The 22592-nt window shown below is 39.5% G+C and overlaps 1 protein-coding gene across 9 annotated transcripts in view; it reads left to right on the forward strand.

Annotated features, from left to right (window-relative positions):
* The window catches only part of DPP6 (dipeptidyl peptidase like 6), a 489696-nt gene that overhangs the window by 374830 nt on the left and 92274 nt on the right, over nt 1-22592 (forward strand). For all 9 annotated transcript variants that reach the window (XM_048951963.1, XM_048951964.1, XM_048951960.1 and 6 more), the window contains 2 exons: nt 7227-7279; nt 19678-19759. In XM_048951963.1, the coding sequence (XP_048807920.1) occupies nt 7227-7279; nt 19678-19759 (135 nt within the window). The remainder of the gene's footprint in view (nt 1-7226; nt 7280-19677; nt 19760-22592) is intronic.

A 22592-nucleotide genomic window follows, 5' to 3' on the forward strand; every position in this document is an offset into this window, starting at 1 on the left:
TTGGCAGATTGGATTAACGTTCTCCTAGGGGCGAGATCTGGCACATGAGTTGTATGTTAATACCTGGAGCCTAAGTTGATTCTGGAGCTGTATTTGTAACAAAAAGAGCATTTACTTTATCTCTACCATGTCACAGAAGCATAAATACTAAAGCTGGCATCAAAATTCCTTTTTGGCATCATCATCAGAATAAAGCTCTTATACATGTAATTCAGATGGATATCTTTTAATCAAGAATTATTATTATGAAATAACAGAGAGATAATCAGTTTGTAGAGTGTGAAGCAGCAGCATTAACCTACAGCACTGCAGTCCATCTATTTCTGAAGTGGATGCAGCCATCATACTTTGTGATTATCTTGCACGCTGGAGATGATACTATTTGTGAAGCAGCAATTCTTTGGTTTAGCTGGTTCAGAGAGCTTTGGGCCAAGAGCTGGAAAATTAGCTAGTCCCAACACACACACCCCATGCATCTGTGGGAGAGATTTACGTGTTAACTGCACATGTTGCCTGCAGAACATAACACTGTTATAAATGGCTTGAGTTTGGGTGACAAATGCTTCTGAAAAACTAGACCCTGTGGCATGAATACGCTATCCCTTCCTGATGTCATTTTGATGTGAGATCACTTCTGCTCCAGGGAAGCCTTTCTGGCATGGGTGGCAGGAGTGCTGGCCATCCACAGTACCACACGGCTGCAGAGCTGCTCCAATCATCCTGCACACAGCAAGGACAAACTTACAGCCTTAGGCTCCTTCAAACTCATGTTGAAATGATTTAATCTGCAGCCTCAGAGAAAACTGAATGAATCACTGAAAGATTTTAAAAAATAGAGCCATGCAAACGTTTTTCCTGATGATCTCTCCTGTTCTTTCACTCTCCATCCCTTATGCAGACGATGTCATTCTCTTCTTCCAAAGCAACTGCTAAAATTTCTTTCTAGTTCTGGAGATACCTAATTGCTGCTTCTTGATTTTATATGTCATTGAGTAGCAGTGGAGCAGTGCCTTGTTCACAGTGATGTCACAGAGATGAAACTTTGACTGCTTAGTTCTCCTTGAGACATGGGTTGCTAGGTGTGGGCAGCATCATTTTATACAAGCACAAATAAGCTGCTGCATTGAGATCCTCCCAACAGAAAGGATTTCCATACCTTTTCTCCACTATAATGCCTGCATTCACCAGGTATAGATCTTGGTGCTTTTAGTTTCTGTGGAAGAGAGACAATTATAGCAAAGGCAACCATCTGCCAAATGCTCTGTATGCCTATTGACCCCAGAGACCCATTCTTCTAAATGCCCTTCCTTCCTAGACCTATTTCCCCTGTCTGTGCTCTTACCCAAGTTCCTCAGACCTCCCTGGTGTGGCACAATGCTGACAATGGGCAGTTCCCACAGCTGTGACCACACTGCATGTGGGGCTGATCATCTGGATGGGGTGTTGGGAAGGGGTAAGAGCATTCTAAATCAGGTGTTGGGAACAGCTGTGGGTCGTTTGGCTGGCAGCTGAACTGATGCGCAGGAAACACTTGAGGATGCCATTTCATCATGGTATCCCTAATTTATTTGAGGCACAAAGTGAAATGGGCAGTGCTCCTTGGAAGACTGTATTAACAGGCTGGCACGCAGCTTGTGAGTGCTAGAGGTACGTTGCTTGGGAAGGGATAAAGTATAAAGGGATAATACAGTCTAATACAATATAAGAGAGTTTGCTGTTTCAGACAAAACCAAAGTAGGTCAGTGTCACGATGAATTTGGAAGGTGAGAATGTTGAAAAGATCTCAAATTATATGGCTTTATTGAGTTGTTTGGTTCTGACAAATAATCAGGTCTAGGGTACAAAATACAGGTGTGGATTTATGATTTTTTTTTTCATGATAGTGACACAAAAGGAATAGGTACTGTGGTTTTTCAGAGCCTAATTCAAAGTTGGTTATTGTGGAGTGCCTATTAACAGAGAGAATAATGATGACCAATCTGTCTCCACCAGGAGAAAAAAAGAAAAAGAAAAGGCTGTTACCTCCCTGCCCACAAGCTATGACTTAACAAGAGGGAGCCCTTTGTGCTCTGAATCACAAATACATGGGAGAATCAAGAGAAATGTAATTTCACCTGAATGTATTTCTGAAAGATTGTAACTTGAACAAATCATTGCTGAGAAGTTAGTGCTCAGCTGTAGGGCTTGGTTTTTCTTTTCAGCCATTTGGAGGGCAAGTCCAACCTATTAGGGGAAATGAAAGATTTCTTCTTAACAGAACAGATGGGTCCATCAGTTTTCAGACTGCTCAGACCCAACAAAACCAGTGGCATCATGAAGGATTTTTATGAAGGCAAAGGGTGACTCACTAAGCGCAAATTCAATCTTTAATGTTAACTTCCATCAAAATTACAGAGAATTCTCAGAGCAAGTAAGTGACATCCTTCAATTCTCCACAGAATGCCATGAAGAAATACAGCATAAATATTAAGGGACAAATGCCAAACCTGCTTTCACCTGTATAACTTGCATCACAGCATGAATTGCAGGTTTATAGGGTTCCAGAGCAGTTTAGAAAGGTGTAGTACACAGCTGTGTCACATAGTTGGGATTATTCAACTGGGCTGATTCCCATATGTGCATTTGGGGGATTTCCTGCTCATAGGACAAGTAGGAAAAAGGACTGCATAATCTACTTACAGCAAATGTCTTCTGAGAGATGTCTTGTAGGAAACTCTTCTAATGGATCTGGCGGTTCCCATTTCGCCAGCCACTTACGTCTTGCTGCAGTTCATGAAAGGGAATAGATTGTAAGGACAATTTGGGTCAGTTAAGCGTCCTGAGGGGATCTATTACTTGGAGATATACTTTATTGTTACAGAATGAAAAGTGGTTCCTTTTACCCCTATAACTACTGAGGGATTTATGATGAATTATGTTAAAATGTTTTCTTGCTGTGCTCACACTTCAGGCAACTGTTGTACAGTATCATTTCTGATGACTTGAGATAATTTTTAAGGGTGCTGTGATGACATTTTGGATGCAATATTTGATTTCAAAACACGAAGAAAACACAAATTACTAGAAATTTGATATTAATCCTTTGAACTGCATTATAATACACTTTATATTTCTAGCCTGCTCTGTGACTGTTCCCTTTAAAAATCTTAATTATACATTTTGTGAGTTTTCTAGGTAATAATTTGAGCTGAGCAGTAGTAGGACATGAAAAACCAGTTGGCTCTATGGATGAAAAAGGATGGAAAACATGTTTTGTTTCTGTATTTATCACGTAACTAATAATCATGAGATCATGACAACCGGTCCCTCTGAGCTTTATCAGCAAACTCTTCAATATGCTGAGAGAGGAGACCCTAAATTAATTGTTTTGATAGAGCAACGTGTTGTAAGATGGAATAGTTGGGCTGACGTGGGGAATTTTCATCTGAGTCTCCCCTTCTTTGCCTCTAACCATCTTTGTGAGCAGGCCTTTTCATGCCTGCACGTGTCTCCTGTTTGCATTGATTCAGCACCTTGTCATGCAGACATAAAGAAAAGCCTTTCAATGAATGCAGATTGCTGTTGCTAGCAGAGCATCAGCCCACAGTGTATGACAGAAACCAGCACAGAAGATGGAAGTGTAAACTAAACTCTTCCTCTTTTTCTGATGCTGGTGGAATGTCCTCATCAGATAGCATATCCTTTTCGTATGATGGAAATAGATTTCACAGTTTACTTCTTTAAATATATATATATATATATACATATATATAATAATCCCAAATTTCCACCTAAAAACTTTCCCAAATGCTTTATAGTTGCGCAGGCTGTGCCAGGTTGGAAATGGTGATGAAAATGTCAAACTTTTAAAAAGAAGTTAATGAAGGTAAAGACCCTGTGTCTAGGCTGTGCCATGTGACAAAGCAGGTGAGATGTGAGGGGTAACAGAGCCTTCTCTGTCTTTTTGGGCTTACATCAAGTGCTGCTGCAGTCATTTCGGGACATGAGCAAGAGCTATTAATTACAATTTGAATGAACAGTCACAGTGAATGAAAGAGTCTAAATCCATTGTATTAAATAATTTCTACTTTCTGTTGAATAAGCTCTGCTGGACTAGAATCTGTATCCTTGGAGAACATACAGGGGATTTCAAGGAGCCATTACCATCCACATCATACTTTGCTGTGATGTACAACAGAAATTACGTCTTCCAGTTTGTTTCTGTTGCTTGCAGGACCCACAGTTTATGTGTTGTTTTGGAATTTGGTGGTGAGGAAAAAAGAGGACTCCACTCTGCTGCTGTACGTGCTGCAACATTTGCATTCCCACTGTCTTATGGTCAGGTCCAGGTTTCTTTTGCTGATTGTATAAGAAGGAGGTCAGTGGCTTCACAACAAAAAATGTTTTCATATATAATCAGTCCTGCACTTTTCTGCATTTGAGAGAGGAAAACAGAGCCATCTCTTAGACCCCTTGTGATTTCAGTAAAAACATGCACATGTTGCAGCAGGTAATGTAGACTTGAAAGTAGGCAAGATGTGTGCTGTGACCTGGGCTGAGACACCCAGTGGGAGAGTGCTTCTGGCACTGTGGTTTTAGTATAATGACTTCTCTACAGTACTCACTGATCACCGCTGGCATAGAACTTTTTGTGACCCAGTTTTTATAATACCTAGAGCCCTTTAGAGCAATCTCAAACCTATTCTGACTTATGCTGGCGGAACAACTTGGCACAGAGCAAAACACTGCCAGAAACTCTGCTGCCTTTGAATGTGCCCCTCTACTGAGAGGAGCTGTGTGCTTCTGGGACGCAGCCAAAATTAGGGCTAAGATAGTCAAATCAGTGCAGTGAACTCGTACCTCACCCCTTAATAGACAGGAAGAATGTAAAGAGTTAACACTGCTATTTTTGTTGGTTAAACCTCAAAACCAGACAAGTTATATGAAATAAATAAGAACTTTCAAGAGCTACCCAGTCGCTGAGACTTTGGTTTTCAGAGGGATGCTGATCCTACGCTTTTCCCTAGCGTGGGATTCTCTTACTGATAAATGAATAATTGAACTTAGCAGATATTTTAGTTGAGATATTAAGCAGATATAGTCATCATCTGAAAAAAAGTTAAAATAATTCCATTAGGTTTGTGTATCTTAAGAGGAAAGCATCTATTTCAGTTTTTAGAAGGACATCCAAGACATGGAGTTCCTCCTGGTTCTAAGTAATAAATCTTTTACCTTGATCTGCATTAATGGCTCTGAGACAGCTTTAAGCCCTCCAGCATGGCTGTGGGGACTCTATACCACAAGTGGGAACATCAGCAAATGACCTTCTCACAAATTCCCTGGCTGTTTCTTTTCCCTCTGGCCTGCCACATTTCTCCATTTTGTCCTGAAGCTTTCTGTTCATACTTATTTTGGAAGCTGACTTCTGGTTCTCCTTGCCCAGCCCACTTTTTATATGTTTATACTGTTTTCTTCATCCTACTGCCAGGTTACTGTATGTTATCAGTATTTATTGGCAACATACTGTTGCACATCAGGAAAGCAATGAACACAAATGTATCTTGTCATACCTATAAAACTATTTTAAACTTGGCAAAAAAACGTGCAGATCATACCAGTATTTCATCATTTGACCCTTTATGGCTTTCATAGAGTCATTAGGATTGGAAAAGACCACTAAAATCATCTAGTCCAATTGTTGACTCCTCACCACTGCGCCCACTAAACCAATTCCCTCTAAATCATGTTTTCTAGTTCTACAGACAAATCTACACCTCCAGTGCATTCTCTTTAAGGAATTGTAGTAGTTGTAGAATTTCACCAAGGCTGAAATGAAACCTAAGGCCACAGGCATCACTGAGGTCTCCATTTTCAGTAGTATAAGCTTCAGGAGCTGTTTGGCTTTGGTGTGATTAGCTGTAGATGAGATAATGGCAATTTATTTGATGCTATCTGCAACAGGTGAATCTGAAAAGGATGTGTACTAAAATCAATGCTATCTTGCAGTGAATTCATCTGTGCTCCTAGATCTTCCCTGATACCAGCGCGTCAGAGACTGACCTTGTTAGGAGTGACTTTATGTATCAGCATGCCTAAAAAAAGGATTTGATTTTGGGATGAAACTTGATCCTTGTAAGGAAATGAATGAATTGCTGAGAAGGATTCACATCACTCTGGTGTCAGTCTCTGTTGCCACTTCTACAGTCTGTGGTAGATTTTTATGTATCATTTTATTTTCCAGGAGGGGTTATGCAGTAATGTAAAGATTTAAATCGTAGCAGAGAAGTTGGCTTTAATATCTACAGAATGATATACCAGGTGTTTCTCTGCCTCTCTGTTAAGCTCCCCAGAAATAGATACCACTGTGCATGAGAGTTATAGGAAGTCCTGCACACTTGTCTGCGATGCAGTGTGCCTGGGATGATCGCTGCTGAGGCTTACAGCACCATCCAGAACATCTCATGGTTTCTTAGCATAAGTAAAATAAATAAATAAAATTAAATAAATAAAATTGTCTTCACTAGAGAAAAATACTGTACTAATTCTTAAAGCACCGACCTTGACTCTGGTGTCATTATTTGCCACTTATGAAATAAGTAATAAACTCTCCCTACTGAGATGGTGCCGTACAAACTGATGAGCTCCTCCCCGAAGCCTGGAGAGTGTAAATTGATATGAAGATGCAGCTTAGCATCTTAGCAGGCCAAGCAAACGTGAGGTCAGTTCTGTGTCCAGAGTCAATAAGCTTTCATTTGCTGGCTGACTGCGGTCCCACAACCTGCTCAGAGATCACCCACTGTCACTCCCAGTTTTATTAACGCAGGACTAAAGAAGCGAAACACACATTATGTCCCTGTTGTGTTTAGTTATAATGAGAGATTGTCTCCAGCTGACCAAGGTGTCCTCATTAATGACTGTTCTATATTTAGCCTGCACGGAGAGCATGTGCCCCCAGTTCAATCAGAGACCCGGTAGTCATGGTAACGACACTGAGCATCTGGATGTATACCATTTGCCAAACTGTAATGAAGTGCAAGACAGAAAGAACACACAGCAGTATTAGGTGAATGAACGCATTGTTCTTTTCTACTGCAGACGTTGAATAACTGCTCCCCAGCCATGAATGATGGGTTTCCTGTATTTATTTATTTGTCTATTTTCAGGAAAAGAGCCCCATTAATAGAGTTGACAATTACTAATCTGTTTGTTTTTTTTTTTCTCTTCTATTTCTTGATTTCATTTTGTAGATGTATCGGCATTCGTATGCGGCACATTATGTCCTCAGCAAAATTCCTCACGGGTAAGCAATTATTCGATGTTTTCATATTAAAATTCATCCATTAAGAATTCTGCAAAATAATGTGTATCATGCCCAGTGGTTTCCCTATGACAGCCCTTTGCAGAGGTTTGGCATTGAGCTGCAGCAGCTGTGGTGCTGTGTGTTGTACAAAAGATGACATAGTCTGGAAGCAGAAGTACTCATCCTCCCTGGAACATCAGACTGCATGAATTTCATATTCTGGTTGTCAAGGTTTTGGCCAGAACGTAGATGTGTTGGCATCTGACTGGGAGCCATGGCTGGCCACTCACCAAAGCACTGTTGGAGGATCTATCCAAGGATGTCACTTCCTTAAATTTAGCCACAACTGAGGCATCGCCCTTCAGTTTACATCTCTCAGAAGATTCCCTGTACACAAATTTTCTCACTAGCATCGCAGCAGAGAGCAAATAGAGCCACTGTGTGTTCACAGGATCCCACTGCACTCAAAGTTACACCAAAGTCATAAGCCTTTGGGTTTTTCGGTATGTCTTTTCAGAGAGTGTGCAGACGAACAGTAGGCTTTACAAAGCATTTCTGAATTTCTACTGAGTGGTCACACTATCCCATCATCCAGATAAGGAATGAAGATGTCAAACAGGACCGGACCCAACAGTGATCCCTGGGGTACTCCATGCATTTCTGGCCTCTAACTAGACTTTGTGCCACTGACCACTACTCTGGGCTGGGCAGTTTAGCCAGTTTTTGATCCACCTCACTGTCTGCTCATCCAGCCCACACTTCAACATCTTCTCACTATGGGTTTTATGGGGTACAGTGTCAAAGGCCTTACTGAAGTCAAGGAAGATAATATTCACAGCTCCCTTCTCATCCACCAGGCTGATCGTTTTGTTATACAAGCTGATCAAGTTGGTTGAGTATGACTAACATAGGTATCAGCTAGCTTGAGGAGATCCTTCTTCATCATTGATCAGAGGCAGTTTTTAAAATCCCTCTTAATCATCTCTATTTCCATGGCATTGTAGATAACCGCCACCTCCCTGCAGCTCACCTCTTATTTGGCTAGAGTTTATCCCATAGTTCCTATCTGATTATCCCTTAAAATATACCTGTTTTGTTTGTGTGTTTTTTTCTTGTCCTTGTTATTTAAGGACTAACCCAAGTGGTTAGGAGTGGGATTCCATCATATCAACGTGACACATATAGGCATATAATGATTCCTGGCATTTCAAAGTGATATTTCTGTAGCATCCATGGAAATGCATAAACTAAATTCCTCAAATCACTGTCAGTGAATACAGGGCTAAAAGCTGTGAATCTGATGCCAGATTGTGTGTTTTAAGTATTGCACTGGTGATAGCTGTGTGGGAATGATAAAAAGTAGCAATATAACCGTGCTGAAATATAATTTCAGTATTCACTTTGCTTATTCACTGGATTTTCATTTCTATACATGATGGCTACACTGGTAGCAGATGCTTTGGATCCTTCTAATAGCTGACAAAACCTGTGAAGTTTTAAAAAGTGCACCAGTTCTATACACAGGGCGATCATAGAATCACCATGCAATTCAGGTTGGAAAGGATCTCATGAAGTCCAACATCCAGTTCAAAGCAGGTTGCTCAGAATTTCAACTGGTTGAGTTTTGGAAACCTGCAGGGATGTGGATTATAGAGCCTTGCATGAAGCAGTGTTGGAGCAGGCAGGAAGAGAGGTGGAAGGATTTCAGTGTTTTATGTTGCGAAAGGTGTGGTTTAGAAAGCAGTTTGGGCTGTAGATATGCATGCAGCCATTGCAAACATCACATAGTAACAATTGCATTAATCTTCTATATGATTGTAGCACAGGATAGAATTGAGATGCATGGCTTACTAGCATTTGCATGAAACATGGGCTTTTATCACTCATCTGGACAAATCCTAGATATATTTTAGGATTCTACAAAAGAGAGAGGGCAGGTGTAATGAGTGGAGATGATGTAGCAGGTGATCAACTCCTACAAGGGAAGTAGAGCCTCTGTCGGATGAAGACATGAAAACGTCTTCAGTGCATATATCATATTTAATACAGGGACATTGTCTGATGGATGGGTGGGAGTGAAGAGCATTAGGTCAGGACCCAATGCACTGACAAAGCACAAAGTGCAGTTTAGTTTGATGCCTCAGGTTCTCCAGTGACAACAAAATTCATAATCCAGGCAAGCATCCTTGACCTCCTCTGGCTGATAACAGAAGGTGTATCTCTGCTGAGGCTAACTATTAAGGAGGTGAATTAATCTAATCTTAAACATCACTTTTAAAATAACCTGAAATTAATCTGTAAGCCGAAGTTGCTTTATAAAGGGAAATTTCTAATTCTTCCATGTTCTGCAGACTCTCCAGATTCAGGCTGTGTCTGAGTGTTCTGTAAGTGTGATGGCCGATCTGAGTACATCCTCATCTCATATGTGGATATAAAGGGTGTGGGACTGTAACATTTTCCTATAAGAGTTGCTGTGGAAGTGAAGAACTCCTCATATAAGGAGGAGTAGCACAGTTTAGCTCTCTACAGACAACTAGTATATGCCAGTGACATGTACACTGAGGATCTTACCTGAAAATAAAAAAAAGGCTGGGGTAGAAGAGGGAGCAAATAAACCTGCAGGGATTCTGTGTGGATTTGGTGAAGTACTGGCACAGGTTGCCTAGGGAAGTGCTGGAGTCATCATGCTTAGAGGTGTTCAGGAATCATGGAGATGTGGTGCTGAGGGACATTGGTTAGTGGTCATGGTGGGAATGTGTTGATGATTGAACTTGATGATCTTGGAGGTCTTTTCCAACTTTATGATTCTGTGATTCTATTATATATGGTTGTTTGTTGTTGTTGTTGCTGTTGTTGTTAGTGTTGTTTTTTGTAATCCCAGCCTTCTCACAAATTCATAGATTCAGTTAGAAACTCGTACAGCTTGTGCTTCTGGATTTGTTTGTTTGTTTATTGTGGCCTGAGGTTTTCATATTTCACAGGGAGAACAAGCCAAGATCTGCATTCCCATTTTATTTGCAGAGGACTCGGGGCACGGAGAGGAGTTAGGTTCATTTCTGCTTCCCTGCATGGCACCGGTTTTCCTTTTACTGCTCGCTCAAAAATGTGATGCTGGCCCCGGGTGCCATCTAGTGGAACAAGGCTCTTCTCTATTTTCATCCTCCCTGGCACAGGCGAGATGTATCATCCCCTCTGTTTCTGTCTGGCTTAGATACCCGCTGATAACTGCTTACAGCTGTCTGCTTGATAAACCCTTTTGCAAAGCTCCTCTCATAACCCCAAACTTGTACTTGCTGCATTGTAATTGCTGTTGAGTTGTAGTTTATAGTTATTGCCATTGCATCCCCACGCTTAAATATGCAATAGGCAGCTCACATGTGAGGTGCAGGGAAAGAGCAGAGATAAATAATAGAAACTATTTCATATTATTTCAAGTAACTTAGGAAACAAATATGTTACCTAATATGATGTAGGCACAAGCCAGCAACATGCTTGTGAAATCCAGCAACCAAAAATTATTTTATGCTCCTGTGGGTTTTACATACAGTGGTCCTACAAAGTCCAGTAGTAGTGGATGGTACTAGTCATTCACAACCTGTGCTGGACTAGGGAAAAGGCTTGGTTTGTTCAGAGTTTTCTTGTTTGGCTCATTGGACTGTTCCCCTAACCCTGCTTCAGGATTTCCCTTACCAGTATTAAGGTCACTTCCCACTACAACTTGATCTGGCACTGCAGGTTCTAGGCAAGAGCTAGCTTTGTATCCCTCAGGGTACCTCTGTATTTAACTTCTGGATGCAGCCAAAAGTAATACAATTAAAAAAAAAAAAAAAAAAAAGGGGGAGAGAGAAGAAAAAAAAATGAAAAAAACACGTATGTTGTGTTTGCATTTCTCAACACAGAGACCAGCATAAAACTTGTGCATTTCCTTAGACCTCCTAGCCCTCAGCTCATTCTGCACTTACCATTGCCCACTGAGCACAGCTGTGCTGAGTGGCAGGGATTAGAACTGACCCCTCAAATGAAGTCTCAGTACAATGTTAGCACATCCAGACAGTGCACACCAATGGGAGCCTGCATATCTGCTTATAGGGATCAAAGAGACGTTTGCAGTTATTCCCACTCCTCAGTGATTTTATACGTGGAGGAGGAAATTGTGAATAGCTACTTCTGCAAAGGATTAATTAGAATCATAAACTCCATTAAGGTTGGATAAGACTACTAAGATCATCTAGTCCAACTATTAACCCATCACCACAATGATTTGCACTCCTTCCCAAATTTGTATCGCATTATCAGAAGAATGTGATGAATGCATCATAGGAGCAATTGTAGAGTTTGGTTCAGCTCTTCCCATGTACACTTTAAAGCACTGTAAATTATTGCACTGCTCCCCACACTGAATTTCCATTAACTTGAAGAGAAGTCCCATGAGTGCAGTAGGAAATGTGCACTGGAGATCACCCAAGCTGTAACAGGAGGAAGAACTCAGCCCATTTTCAAAGCAATGGCTGCAGATTTCTGCAGAGCTCTCACTAATGTTCCTGTCCAATCCTTTTATACAAGCTATAGCCAGGGAAGAAATTAAGGCCCATTCAAGAAAGTTTAATAAGAATTTATACAGTACTGTTAAGCATTTTGAAAGGCGGCCAAATTTTCCTCACACGTGCTCTTATTTTCCTATTTATAGGAAAAGATAGAAAACCATTCAGAGAACTGGCCATGCCGGAGACAACTTCCAGTATGACCAAGTCTGTTTTGTTCTATAATGCCCCTTCCTTTTAGCATTCCAATATCATTGCACAACAAGAGTCTTCCTGTGCTTCTGTGTCTCCATCTGCGAAGCAGGGAGAGAAATATTGCTTACCCCACAGTGGTGATACGCAGTAATTACTGTAGAAGTGCTGCACGATTTCACTCTTTAACTTTTATAAATTTGTACTAGAGCCCATATTTTATTTTAAGATAAAAAAGCATGGTAATTAATAGAGTCTGTTTTCAGCTAATTAGATTTTACTGTATGAGGTGCATTCTTCCCCTAACAATGACATAGGGGATTGAAACTAGCTCTTATAAGAGATATGTGAAAACAAATAATACTACAAATTTTTTTAAAACAACTCAAAAGCAAATGCTTTATGCAGTTTGTGAATAATCTGCTAATGTTGCATCTCCTCCTTACTCTCTGTTTTCCAATTACAGTCCATTGTTTGTATCATTTTTTGAAGAGCTTTCTATGGCAAATCCAGGAACCTTTGCTTCATTGTGTGGTGATTCTTGTGCCAGGCTATGAATAACAACATACTCATGATCAGATATGCTTATCCCATTGTTTTTGACAACAGAAGACTGGACAAGTTATATTGGTGTTTTGATTGTGGAGCCTGACCTTAAATCCGCTGGAGCAAATAGGAATCTTTGAATTTACTGGAATTTGGCTCAAGTCCTGATGGATCAGTTGGGTTCCTTGCTTTTTTAATCATATGAATTAGACACTGAAGGACAGTCCTTGAACAGCAGTTAAATACATGTGCTTCTTGCTTGGAAATTCGTTTTGTACCTTTTTAATAAGAAAGCTCCAGCATTTCATTAAGCAAAGCCTTTATTTGAACATCACTCACTTCCAAGTGGTGGCAGGTCGAGAGCAGCTCAGCGTTGAAGACTGTTGTAGCCTGTGCCAGTGGGAGGAAAATCACTTCAGCAGCTCAAAACCATATCATTTCCACTGGGAATTTGCCATTTGTTCGCCCATGTTGGTCACTGCTCAGCATTTTTAATTTGAAATGTTCCTCCTCTGTGTAGGCAAAGCAATTCTTTACCACATGCTTCTCTTTTCCAGAGTTAGTTGTGATGTGGGTGGACACCTTAGAAACCATACATAGCGATAATAAAAAGGAGCAGTCCCCTGATGGGAGGATTTGGTATTAAGAATGAGAGTAATGGCTGGAGAAACTGAAGGAAAAAGAAATAAAATCTTGAGTAATTAATAGTTAGGTGCACATGTTAGCAGTTTGGCAGGGAAAAGTCCAACTTCCTGATATTAGAGAAAAGGTCAACAGTTTATTGTTCATTGGAAAACCAAAAAAGAGGAATAAAGAAGAAGGATTTGAAACAAAGTCTGCCATAATATTTATCTGAGGCAGCATTCCCTGAAAATGGAAGTAGGATTCCTATTAAATTCTATTCTTAAATAAATTGTGCAGGGTCACTCAATACAGAAACCAGGCTTCACTAGTGAGAAACTCAGCTGGATTTGGAAATGTTTGGAATGTGAAAATATCATAATTTTAAGAACGTTGTTACCAACATCTAAGGGCCATTTCCATTCTTTGTGTGCTCGGGTAAGCCTAGAGATTTCGATGAGTGGTTTGCTGTCCTCCAGCATGGATTAGATTAGATTGGATTAGATCTTCACTGGAAATACAAGCCAATGCCTTAAGTTTATTTAATTCCCAGAGGAAGTTTGTGGCTCCCTTTATGGCGTGTGGTTGATTTTTAAAGTGATATTGTACTGTACAATATTTCACAAGTCTAGTACCAAAAATTACATACACGGGTGCTTTACAAACAATGGCAGGCTATAATTAGACAGATCTCTCAGCTCCTATTCTCTGCTGTATCTGACTAGATTGCTAAATCAGAGCCAAATATGTTTTAGATTCCCTTGCTTTTCATCTTGTATGCTCTAACTCCATGGAATTCCTTCATCCTGGACAAAACGCTGGGTGAGCTAAGCTGTTTTAAGACTTGTTAAATGATAAGATGTGGATCAGTGTTTGAAGTTAGTTGATTCAGATTGCTTCTATTGCTTCTTCCAACTTCAATTCACTGAAAAGTGCTGTAAAAAAAAAAAAAAAGAATATCTGTGCCTACATGCATTAAATCTTTAATAGTGGATAAACCTACATGCATGGAAGAGCTTTTTCCATCTGTTAAAGCACTTGTGTTAGAATTCCAGGATGATTCCTTTAGTTGCATTTTCTCATAGTTTAATTTCTTGATTATCTGTTCTGGTAAGTCTTTGATTCCCATCTGTATTGTGTTTTCCTCTTGCTGAGAGTCTCTGTAAGACTGTGTATCTCCTGGGAAGCAATTTTCTTAATGACACCTGTCTCCTTTTCTCCTTGGTGAATACTGAAGTAAACAAGTCATTTAATTATTTAAGAATGCCTTCTTGCTCCATGAGAAATGGCATTCTTGCTTCTTGGAAGTCTTCCTCTCTTTCTCCAACCTCTGGTTGGAGAATCTATGGTTCTTTGTTCATTTATGAACATGTGTTCTACTCCCTTTAATTTCTTTTTGCAAATATCCTCGAGTCTACTTCTTTTTTTAATTCACCAACAGTTCTTAAATATGAAGTTTCCAGTTCTTTATAACCTTTCCAAATTTCTTCTTTTTGCTGTTTTTTCTCTTCCTCTTCGCAGAGAAAAAGAAATCTATTTAAGCTGCTGTCTGGTTTTATGCTATTAAAAGTCAATGTGAAGACACCAACTTCTAGTGCTAAGACAGATAATTAGGATGGATAGCTTTTTTTTTTTTTTAATAGCTAACCATGAAAAAAAATTTACAGTGAGCTGAGCTGATGTGCTTATGGCTGTTGTCTATCAAGATATTCAGTGATGGTTTGATGAAAATAACTGGAAGAGTATTCCTGCCTTCCCTATTTTTTCTTCAACTTATTTTCCTATGACAGTGCAGTTTTCAAATGCTTTCTTTATTCTCTGAAGTTATGTCACAGTTAACCAAGAGGGCTCAGAGTTTTTCTCAGGAACTCACTCCAGCTCATATATTTAGCTCACATATATTTAGACATATGGCAGTGCTGTTCGGTGGAAATCGTTGCATTTTTGTTCACATCAGCAGTGTATGCAAAGAAATTCCATGCAAATACTGTTGTTCTGTATTGGAAATCAAGCTGAAACATTATTCAAGCAGTACCAAGGAAGAACATCCATACCATAGCCCAGATTTTGAGTGATTTTTTTAACTTCCAGTCTTCTTCAGTCTGGTTCTCTAGAATATTTTCCTTGAAGAATTCTTGAAATCCAAGGAGCTTCTGACTGAGTTATTGGGACATTTTATTTTGTTTTAAGCTGCTTTTGAAGCCATTGTTATAGTACCATTTGTCATGGTTGTGCTCAGAGCAAGACTCAGTGCTGGTGAGGGAAAATGCTCTTCAGAACAGGAAAAAGAGGGAACACACAGACTGAAAAAATTCAGCTTAAAGAATGCAATCTCTTTAAAACCAGTTCTTCATTAATCACAGTATTGCTTAAGGTCAAAAACAGGCAAGCTGATATGACTGTTTGATTTGTTATTCTACATAGATGTTTTGATCTGAATTACAAGGAAAAAAATGACTTGGTAGATGGCATGCTAATTACATTCAGGAACGTTTCTTGTTAAGACTTTTTGAGAAATGAGTACTCATTTAAAGAAATGAGTAAATTTCTCTGTTTACTAGTTCAATAATCTTTTGTGAACATTGTGCTGAAATAATTCCTGTTCCTGGAACAGCTTAACAGCCTCTGTTCCAGACAATGTCATCTGAATGTGGAAGAGTTTATACAGCACCCACTCCATCCTCTGTCTGGCCTAAAACAATGTTACTTTTCCCTTCTTTCCCAGGCTTTAAAATCAATCATCTTAAGAGATGAAATAAATAAGAGCAACCCTTTAACAAGCCCTTGCCTTGCCATTACTTTGGCTGGGAAAAAATAGAGTGCTTTTCCACAAGGAAACACTGAAAGTGGTGTAAAGATGCAGTGAACCTATTTCTTCATGTGAACCTGTAATAGTAGATATACAGGCTGACTTCAGAACAACCCATTTCCAAGGCACAAATGAGCTCACAGGGGAAGGCTTGGGTCCAAACAAGACCTAATGATGAGAGTCTGTGAGAAGCATTGGCTCTTCGGAGAGGCTGTGTTGCCCTGTAATTGTGATTGATTCAAGAACATATATATAGAAGAATTTTAAGCAGAATGTTTTAGAGGAAGGCTGTAGCTGTGAAAAGCCATTGCTTTTCAGTAGTAATATAGCTCCCAGAAGGAGGTGGCTGGTTAGGCCATCATGAGACTCCACGTATGCAGTGCTTGGACAATGGGCGAGTGCCCCTGACTTTTTGGTGTGCATTTGGTCTGAGACCCTTCAGGCTTCATTAAGAAGGAGAATAACAAGGAGAATGTCCAGAATAGGATGAGATAAGCTGAGGTGTGTTTGATGTAGTAGGCAATGCAACAGCTTGATTTTCTGCTCTCCAAATGTGTGTTTCAGTTTGTGGATCATGAACAGCTTCCCTGGAGGGAGCGGTAACAGGCTATGGCCATCCCACTATAGAGGCTGTGTAGGCAAGTACTCCTGCTGTAGCTGATGGAGTGGATTTGTAATGGAGTTGTTTGGGGCTGCCCATGGAGGGATTTCATGTTTAAGCACCCATGTAGCTCATGTAAGCATGTAGGAATCTACTCTTTCATGGTAGAGTTTACCAGTAGGTGAGCTTAACTTTATGCCATTTTAAGGCTTACAGACAGTCTGGTCTCACCTGGTCACTGCTAATACAGAGCACGTGATGTTCCAGTTTCTCCAAAGCCTTCTAGATCATGGCTGACAAAGAGGGATGTCTTCTCAGGCCTTTTGGTGGGATGCTCAAGTTTTCCGCAAGGAGTGAATAGTGGTTCTCTTGGGAAGAGGATTCTCTTCTTTCTAAGAGAAGAGAACTAGAAGAACATGTCCAATTGTCAGGAGCATTTCTGCAGGAAACTAGGATCTTAAACTGCTTTTATTATCCCATGGTGGAAAAGAATAGTTCAGAGTACAAGGATAGCTTCCTAGCTAATACCTCCCTGCAGTGGTCTACATCATGACTTCAGCATGCCTGCTCTTATACACTGAATGTGTAAGAGCATTCGATGTAGAGGAAGTTTAGTGTAGCTCAATTTGTAAATCAGGCACCTTCACACAATATGCAATTCCATCAGTCAGCCTTTCTATCTGCACATTTATCAAGCTGCAAATAAGCAAGATTAGGCTACAAGAGAAATTTACCAGCCATTCTGAGCAGCGTAGGAACTAATTCGACAGATGTAATGATATTTTTCCTCAGAGAAAGGGAAAATGTCTGCTTTTCATGTCTGCAGCAGAGCTTTTTCCTGGTAAACCAAATGGAGGGCTTTTACCTTCTGCCTTGTCTTTCACCTTATCAGCCACCAAAGCCAGTTTATACAGCTTTTCTCATTGCATTAGAGTCTTCCTCTTCTAGAGCATGATGCAGTGAGCATCATGATGGGACTTGTCTGGGCTCTGGTCTGATTTACAGAATGTAATTGGTATGTCTGTCGCTGAGCTCCACCTGAGTTATTTGAAGCATTACAGGTTTCAATTCTTACAATTTGTCTTATCTGTTTGTTTGGCGATGATATTTCCCTCTCTATTTATGCTGTTTATAGTATCTTGCTCCTCTTCTTACTGTAGGTGAAAACAAGCAAGCAAACAAACCACCAACAAATAGATAATTTATTTGTCAAATAGTAAATGACTGTTTTTCTCCCATGAGAGGTTTTTATTTGATTCACTAGTTTTCTCTCTCCTGCATTCAGATATTACTGTCTGTTGGGATAATCAAAGTAGCTAACCAAAGAAATTGAGTCTTAACAGGAACAGCTGACTTGAAGTTTAAGTAGCTGATGCATACAAACCTGAAAAGATACAGAACTTGTAAGGCTGTTCCTCTTGTGGGAATGGGACTTTTCTGGCTGTTATTAGTAGGAGTTCAGTATGACAGTCATTTATCTTACAAAAGTGACTTCAAGCTGCCCACAAAGACTTACTTATAATTGAAAATCATCACAAGAAAAGGCGTAATTATATCCCACCAGCATCAGTGCTGAGTGACACTTTGCCAGTAGAACCAGAAGCCATCTGGGTGATGCACATTGACTTGAAGGGTCAGTGCCTCAACAAACCACTCATCTCTCCACTTCTACATCAGACCTGTCATCATGAGCACTTCATTGTTCAGTCAGCTCCAAGGGCCTCTTCACAGAGACAATGTGGGTTATAGTTTATAACCACTCTCTAGCAGCAGTGCAAAAGTTGCTATTCCAACCAGATCCGTTATGGAAATGGACTCTGTGTACATCGGTATCTCATCTCATTTAGGGTCTACTCTGATTGTAGTTGGCTTTAAACTGGAGCACACAGGAAAAACACTTTTCCCATTTGAAAGACTGTAAAATGCATTCCTAAGTTCTCCTGTTGCTGGTGCTATTGGACATGCATCCATGGTGCAATGGGAAGGTACAGCCATGGGAGATCTGTTCTGCATAGGCAGAACTGGAACATAGCCATGGCACTGCATTGCTCATAGTCCAGGCAACGAAAAGAATTTTGTTAGTGTCTAATTATTGCTTTCAGTTTTGTTCTGTTTTGAAAATTTAATCCGTAAAAAATTGCCTTTATTTAAGTAACAAATGCTGCAGAGCAGTCTTTTGCTAGGAGGCTAGGCAGGCTTTGGCTCTTTTCTCATTTTTGGGCAATGTTAGCCTCAGATTGCCATGTTAGAATTCTGCTAATGAGACGTACTGTATACTGACTTTTTTAGTGCATTTATTTGTTGAACATTACAATACACAGTTTTAGTAATGTGACTTCAGAATATAAAATGTACTTATTTTTACTGAGTATAAATACCATCAATATACTGGAAGTTTTGCCTTCTGTGATATGATGAAATGACATTATGCTACTCTGACATTTACGGGGAAAAAAAAAAAACCATTCCTTTTTCTATATTGCATTTGCTACATCTCACTGTTGTTCAGCTACAAAATAAAGGTAATAGATGAAAGAACAGGAAAAGTATTTTATTTTCTAAAAGATAGAGATTTTTTGTATTAGCAGGAGATTTTGCCTTCAAAGCCAGACTTCATATCAGTTGTTATACAGCTGCAAAACATGCTTGCCATCATGTACAAAGGAAAATTATTAGGCAGGAAAGCTGTGAGATGATGAAGAAGAAATTATATTTTTTCTTGTGGCATTATGTTTCAAATACGTGATTATTGTTTATCCTTATTAGATACCATCAGTGTATACAATTACTGTGTTTACCATCCCTTGACTAATTCTTAAGGCTTAGGGAAATCAATGGTAAAACTAATGTTTTTAACATCATATTAATGGAAAACATAGCTTGTCAGGTAAAAGTTTGATCTTACCAGTGCTTGGTACTGGTATAGTTCTTATCATATGATAAGACATATGCTGAATTTGGGCACAAAATGTGAGATGACTCTGGCTGAAAGATGCCTAATGAAACATGGTGGATTTCCAAAGGAGAGCGTGCACCAGCTTACACGAGGACATTCCTGAAGTTGAAATTTTGTTTTTTTCTTTTGCAGGGATCCCCAGAATTTGTATCCCCCTGAGGTCAGCAATGCAAAGCTTCAGTATGCTGGTTGGGGTCCAAAAGGGCAACAGCTGGTAAGAAAAAGAACAAGTGTGCAAATGAATTTAGACACTATAGTGCTATTGATTTGAAATAAAGAGAATAATCAGCTCATGACTAGATTCCCAAAACCCATGTGGTAGCTACTGTTATCTTTGTGGAGTTGTTTTATCATGTAAATTATTTATATAATTGCCAAGTGTATAAATGTGCAGCAAAGTAATTGTGTCTAAAAATGCAAATAAAGAAGATTTTATGAAAATCCTTTGAGAGGAAGCACTTGCTTCTCCTATTGTTGGGCACAGGACAGATTTATAATAGAACATAGGAGCTAGTGAGTATATCACTGCTTCACAAGGATGTCTCCAGATGTGCAAACTTGGCACTAGGAATATTTCAAATCTAGAACAGGTGTGCTCTTAATTTGCTCTGTAATTGTCTGCAGAATAGACTGAAGTAGAATTGTGTTTGTAACAGAAATGCTAAGTCATGGCTTGAACCAGTGATTGAGCATCTGGTTGAAGGCTGGGCCGACCCAGGGAGCTCAGGTGTGTGCAGTGCACTGGAGTGACCAGAAGGGGTGGATCCTGGCTCCATCCCTTCCCAGACCTCATTTAAGGGTTGGCAGCAGAGGTGAGGGTGTCTTGCTGGAGGTCCCTGTGTACCTGAGGCTTTCCAAGGGTAAGCTGCATCTTACCTTTATTTCTGAGCCCGTTGATGTTGTATTTGAGCAACTCCTCATTTGCTGCAGCACAGGGCCTTGCTACTGTGCTATCATTGCTGTACTTTCCATCGCATTGCGGTGTTGAAGGAAGTTTTCAGAGTATGCCTTTAAAAAAAAAAAAAAAGCCAAAAAAAACACAAATTGTCAGATATCTTTTGTATTTCATGAAGCCTGATGTAGCAGTTCTGAAATCTCCAATTTGTTTTCTTTCTCTCGGCTACTGTTATCTTTGGGTTTGCCTATTTTTCACAGCTGGCTACATTCCTATGCTTCGTTTCCTGATATAAATCCAATAAGAAGTATTCTTATTCCCCCCCAAAAGTAAAAACAAATAGGAGCTTTAGAACAGCTAAAGAATCTAGTATATTTCTCCTCTTCCCAGTGCTTTTTTTCAGGGATTTCTTTATTTGTGTCCTTAGCTATGTTATTTTCAAAGTTGTGACTTAAGAAACAACAGTTGTCACTGCAAGTCTCTAAACCATGTTGGAAGAAAAAGAACAGGTGCAGGAACAAGAAGGTGTCTCTCCCTTTCTCCATCAAGAAAATGAGGTTGAAGTGAGTTATTGACCTCAAATCTCACAGGAATAGATGAGGCAATTTTTGCATCTCTGCATATTGACTTCTCACAAGCTTATTTTTCCTCATCTCACACACATACATACCCAAGTTTTGTCCTCTAATATGTGCCATTTTACCTTCCTTCTTCTGCTGCCTGACAGATCCCTGTTGAGCAGTTTGTGCTAATTCACAAGAGATTGGGATTTGATATTTGACCAAACTCTCATACTCATTTGTGAACACCAGCAAGTTCGTATCTTTGGGCTGCTGGTTACTGATAATGTATGATCAGCTGATAACGCATGATGTTAAGCATCCAGAGAGTTGTTTTTTGTTTTTTACTGTTTTCTTGCTTTAAGTCCAAGAAACTGAGCTTCACAACATAAACATACACATAATATAATAAAAGCTATCTCTGCTAATGGAAAGACAGTCCTGAGCTGTTTTACTAGTTTTTTCAAGTTCATAAGGGCAGCTCCCTTTTTTTTTTTTAGTGTACTTTTGCTGTGAACTTATGTGCTTCAGTGCCTCCAGTCACAGCACAACACTGATTCATGTTTATGTTAGTTCTACCAAGCTGAGTGGATATACTTGATTTTCATCTTAGAAAGAAGATTTCACTTTTTTCATGCCGAAGATAAGACAACCAATCTACTTACTCTGTTGACTCCTCTATCAAAGGAATCTTTCTGTACAGAAAGAAAATATATCCAAATGGATGAATTACATGTCTCTTCCAGTCCAAACCATTCTATGATTCTATATATAAAAGAAAATATTATCTATATAGTTCAGAAAAATAAAGTTTTTTAACTCCCAGCTTCATCTTCTTATACTGAAATAACTGATCTCACTCTCCACCATTTTTTATTAAGAATACGGTATTATCTCAATTCCCTAATACATAAAGTTTGGTAAATATCCCTTCTTTGGGCTACATGCAGTCTTTTTTAAAGTAATCTGAAGCACTCCTACGAGTCTGGAAACATTGTGCAACTGTGGGTTTCTTCTGGATGTTTCTGTTTCAGGCTTCTAAATATGTATATCTGTTGGCCTATCATTCAGCAGCATTCCCTATTCCTGCTTTGCCAATCAGAATGGAGAAGAGACCCTAATTAGTAGTTTTAAGTGTTACCACGTTAACATGTATGCCTTTTGATCTTTTCCTCACCAGTTATTCACCCTGAAATAAAACTATGAGTGTAGTTTATAAAATAAGGTGGCTTTCACACGCACATCTAATCTACTCACAGCCAATTATCAGCAGAGGATTGCCAAAGAAGCTTCTCTTTAAAGAAAAAAAAACAAAACTGCAAGCATTACAAATGAGATAAAGAGAATATAAATACTCAGTCTTCTATATTTCGAGACTGATTGGGTTACTCTGAATATAATTCCAAGTGAAGTTAATTTCTCCTTCTGCAGGGACAGCATAGAGTGCTAATGCAAAGAAAAGCAGCAGTCTTTCAAGTGTAAATGTTTGCTGGGTTGTGTTGTAAGAGGAGAGAGAGTTCCCAAGGTGTTATTTCCACCTATGTGTTGACTCCTTCAGTCAGAACAAAACACGTTGAGTCCCAGGAAAGACG

The sequence above is a fragment of the Lagopus muta genome, chromosome 7 (genome assembly GCF_023343835.1).
Source record: "Lagopus muta isolate bLagMut1 chromosome 7, bLagMut1 primary, whole genome shotgun sequence".
In the NCBI taxonomy this organism is placed as follows: domain Eukaryota; kingdom Metazoa; phylum Chordata; class Aves; order Galliformes; family Phasianidae; genus Lagopus; species Lagopus muta.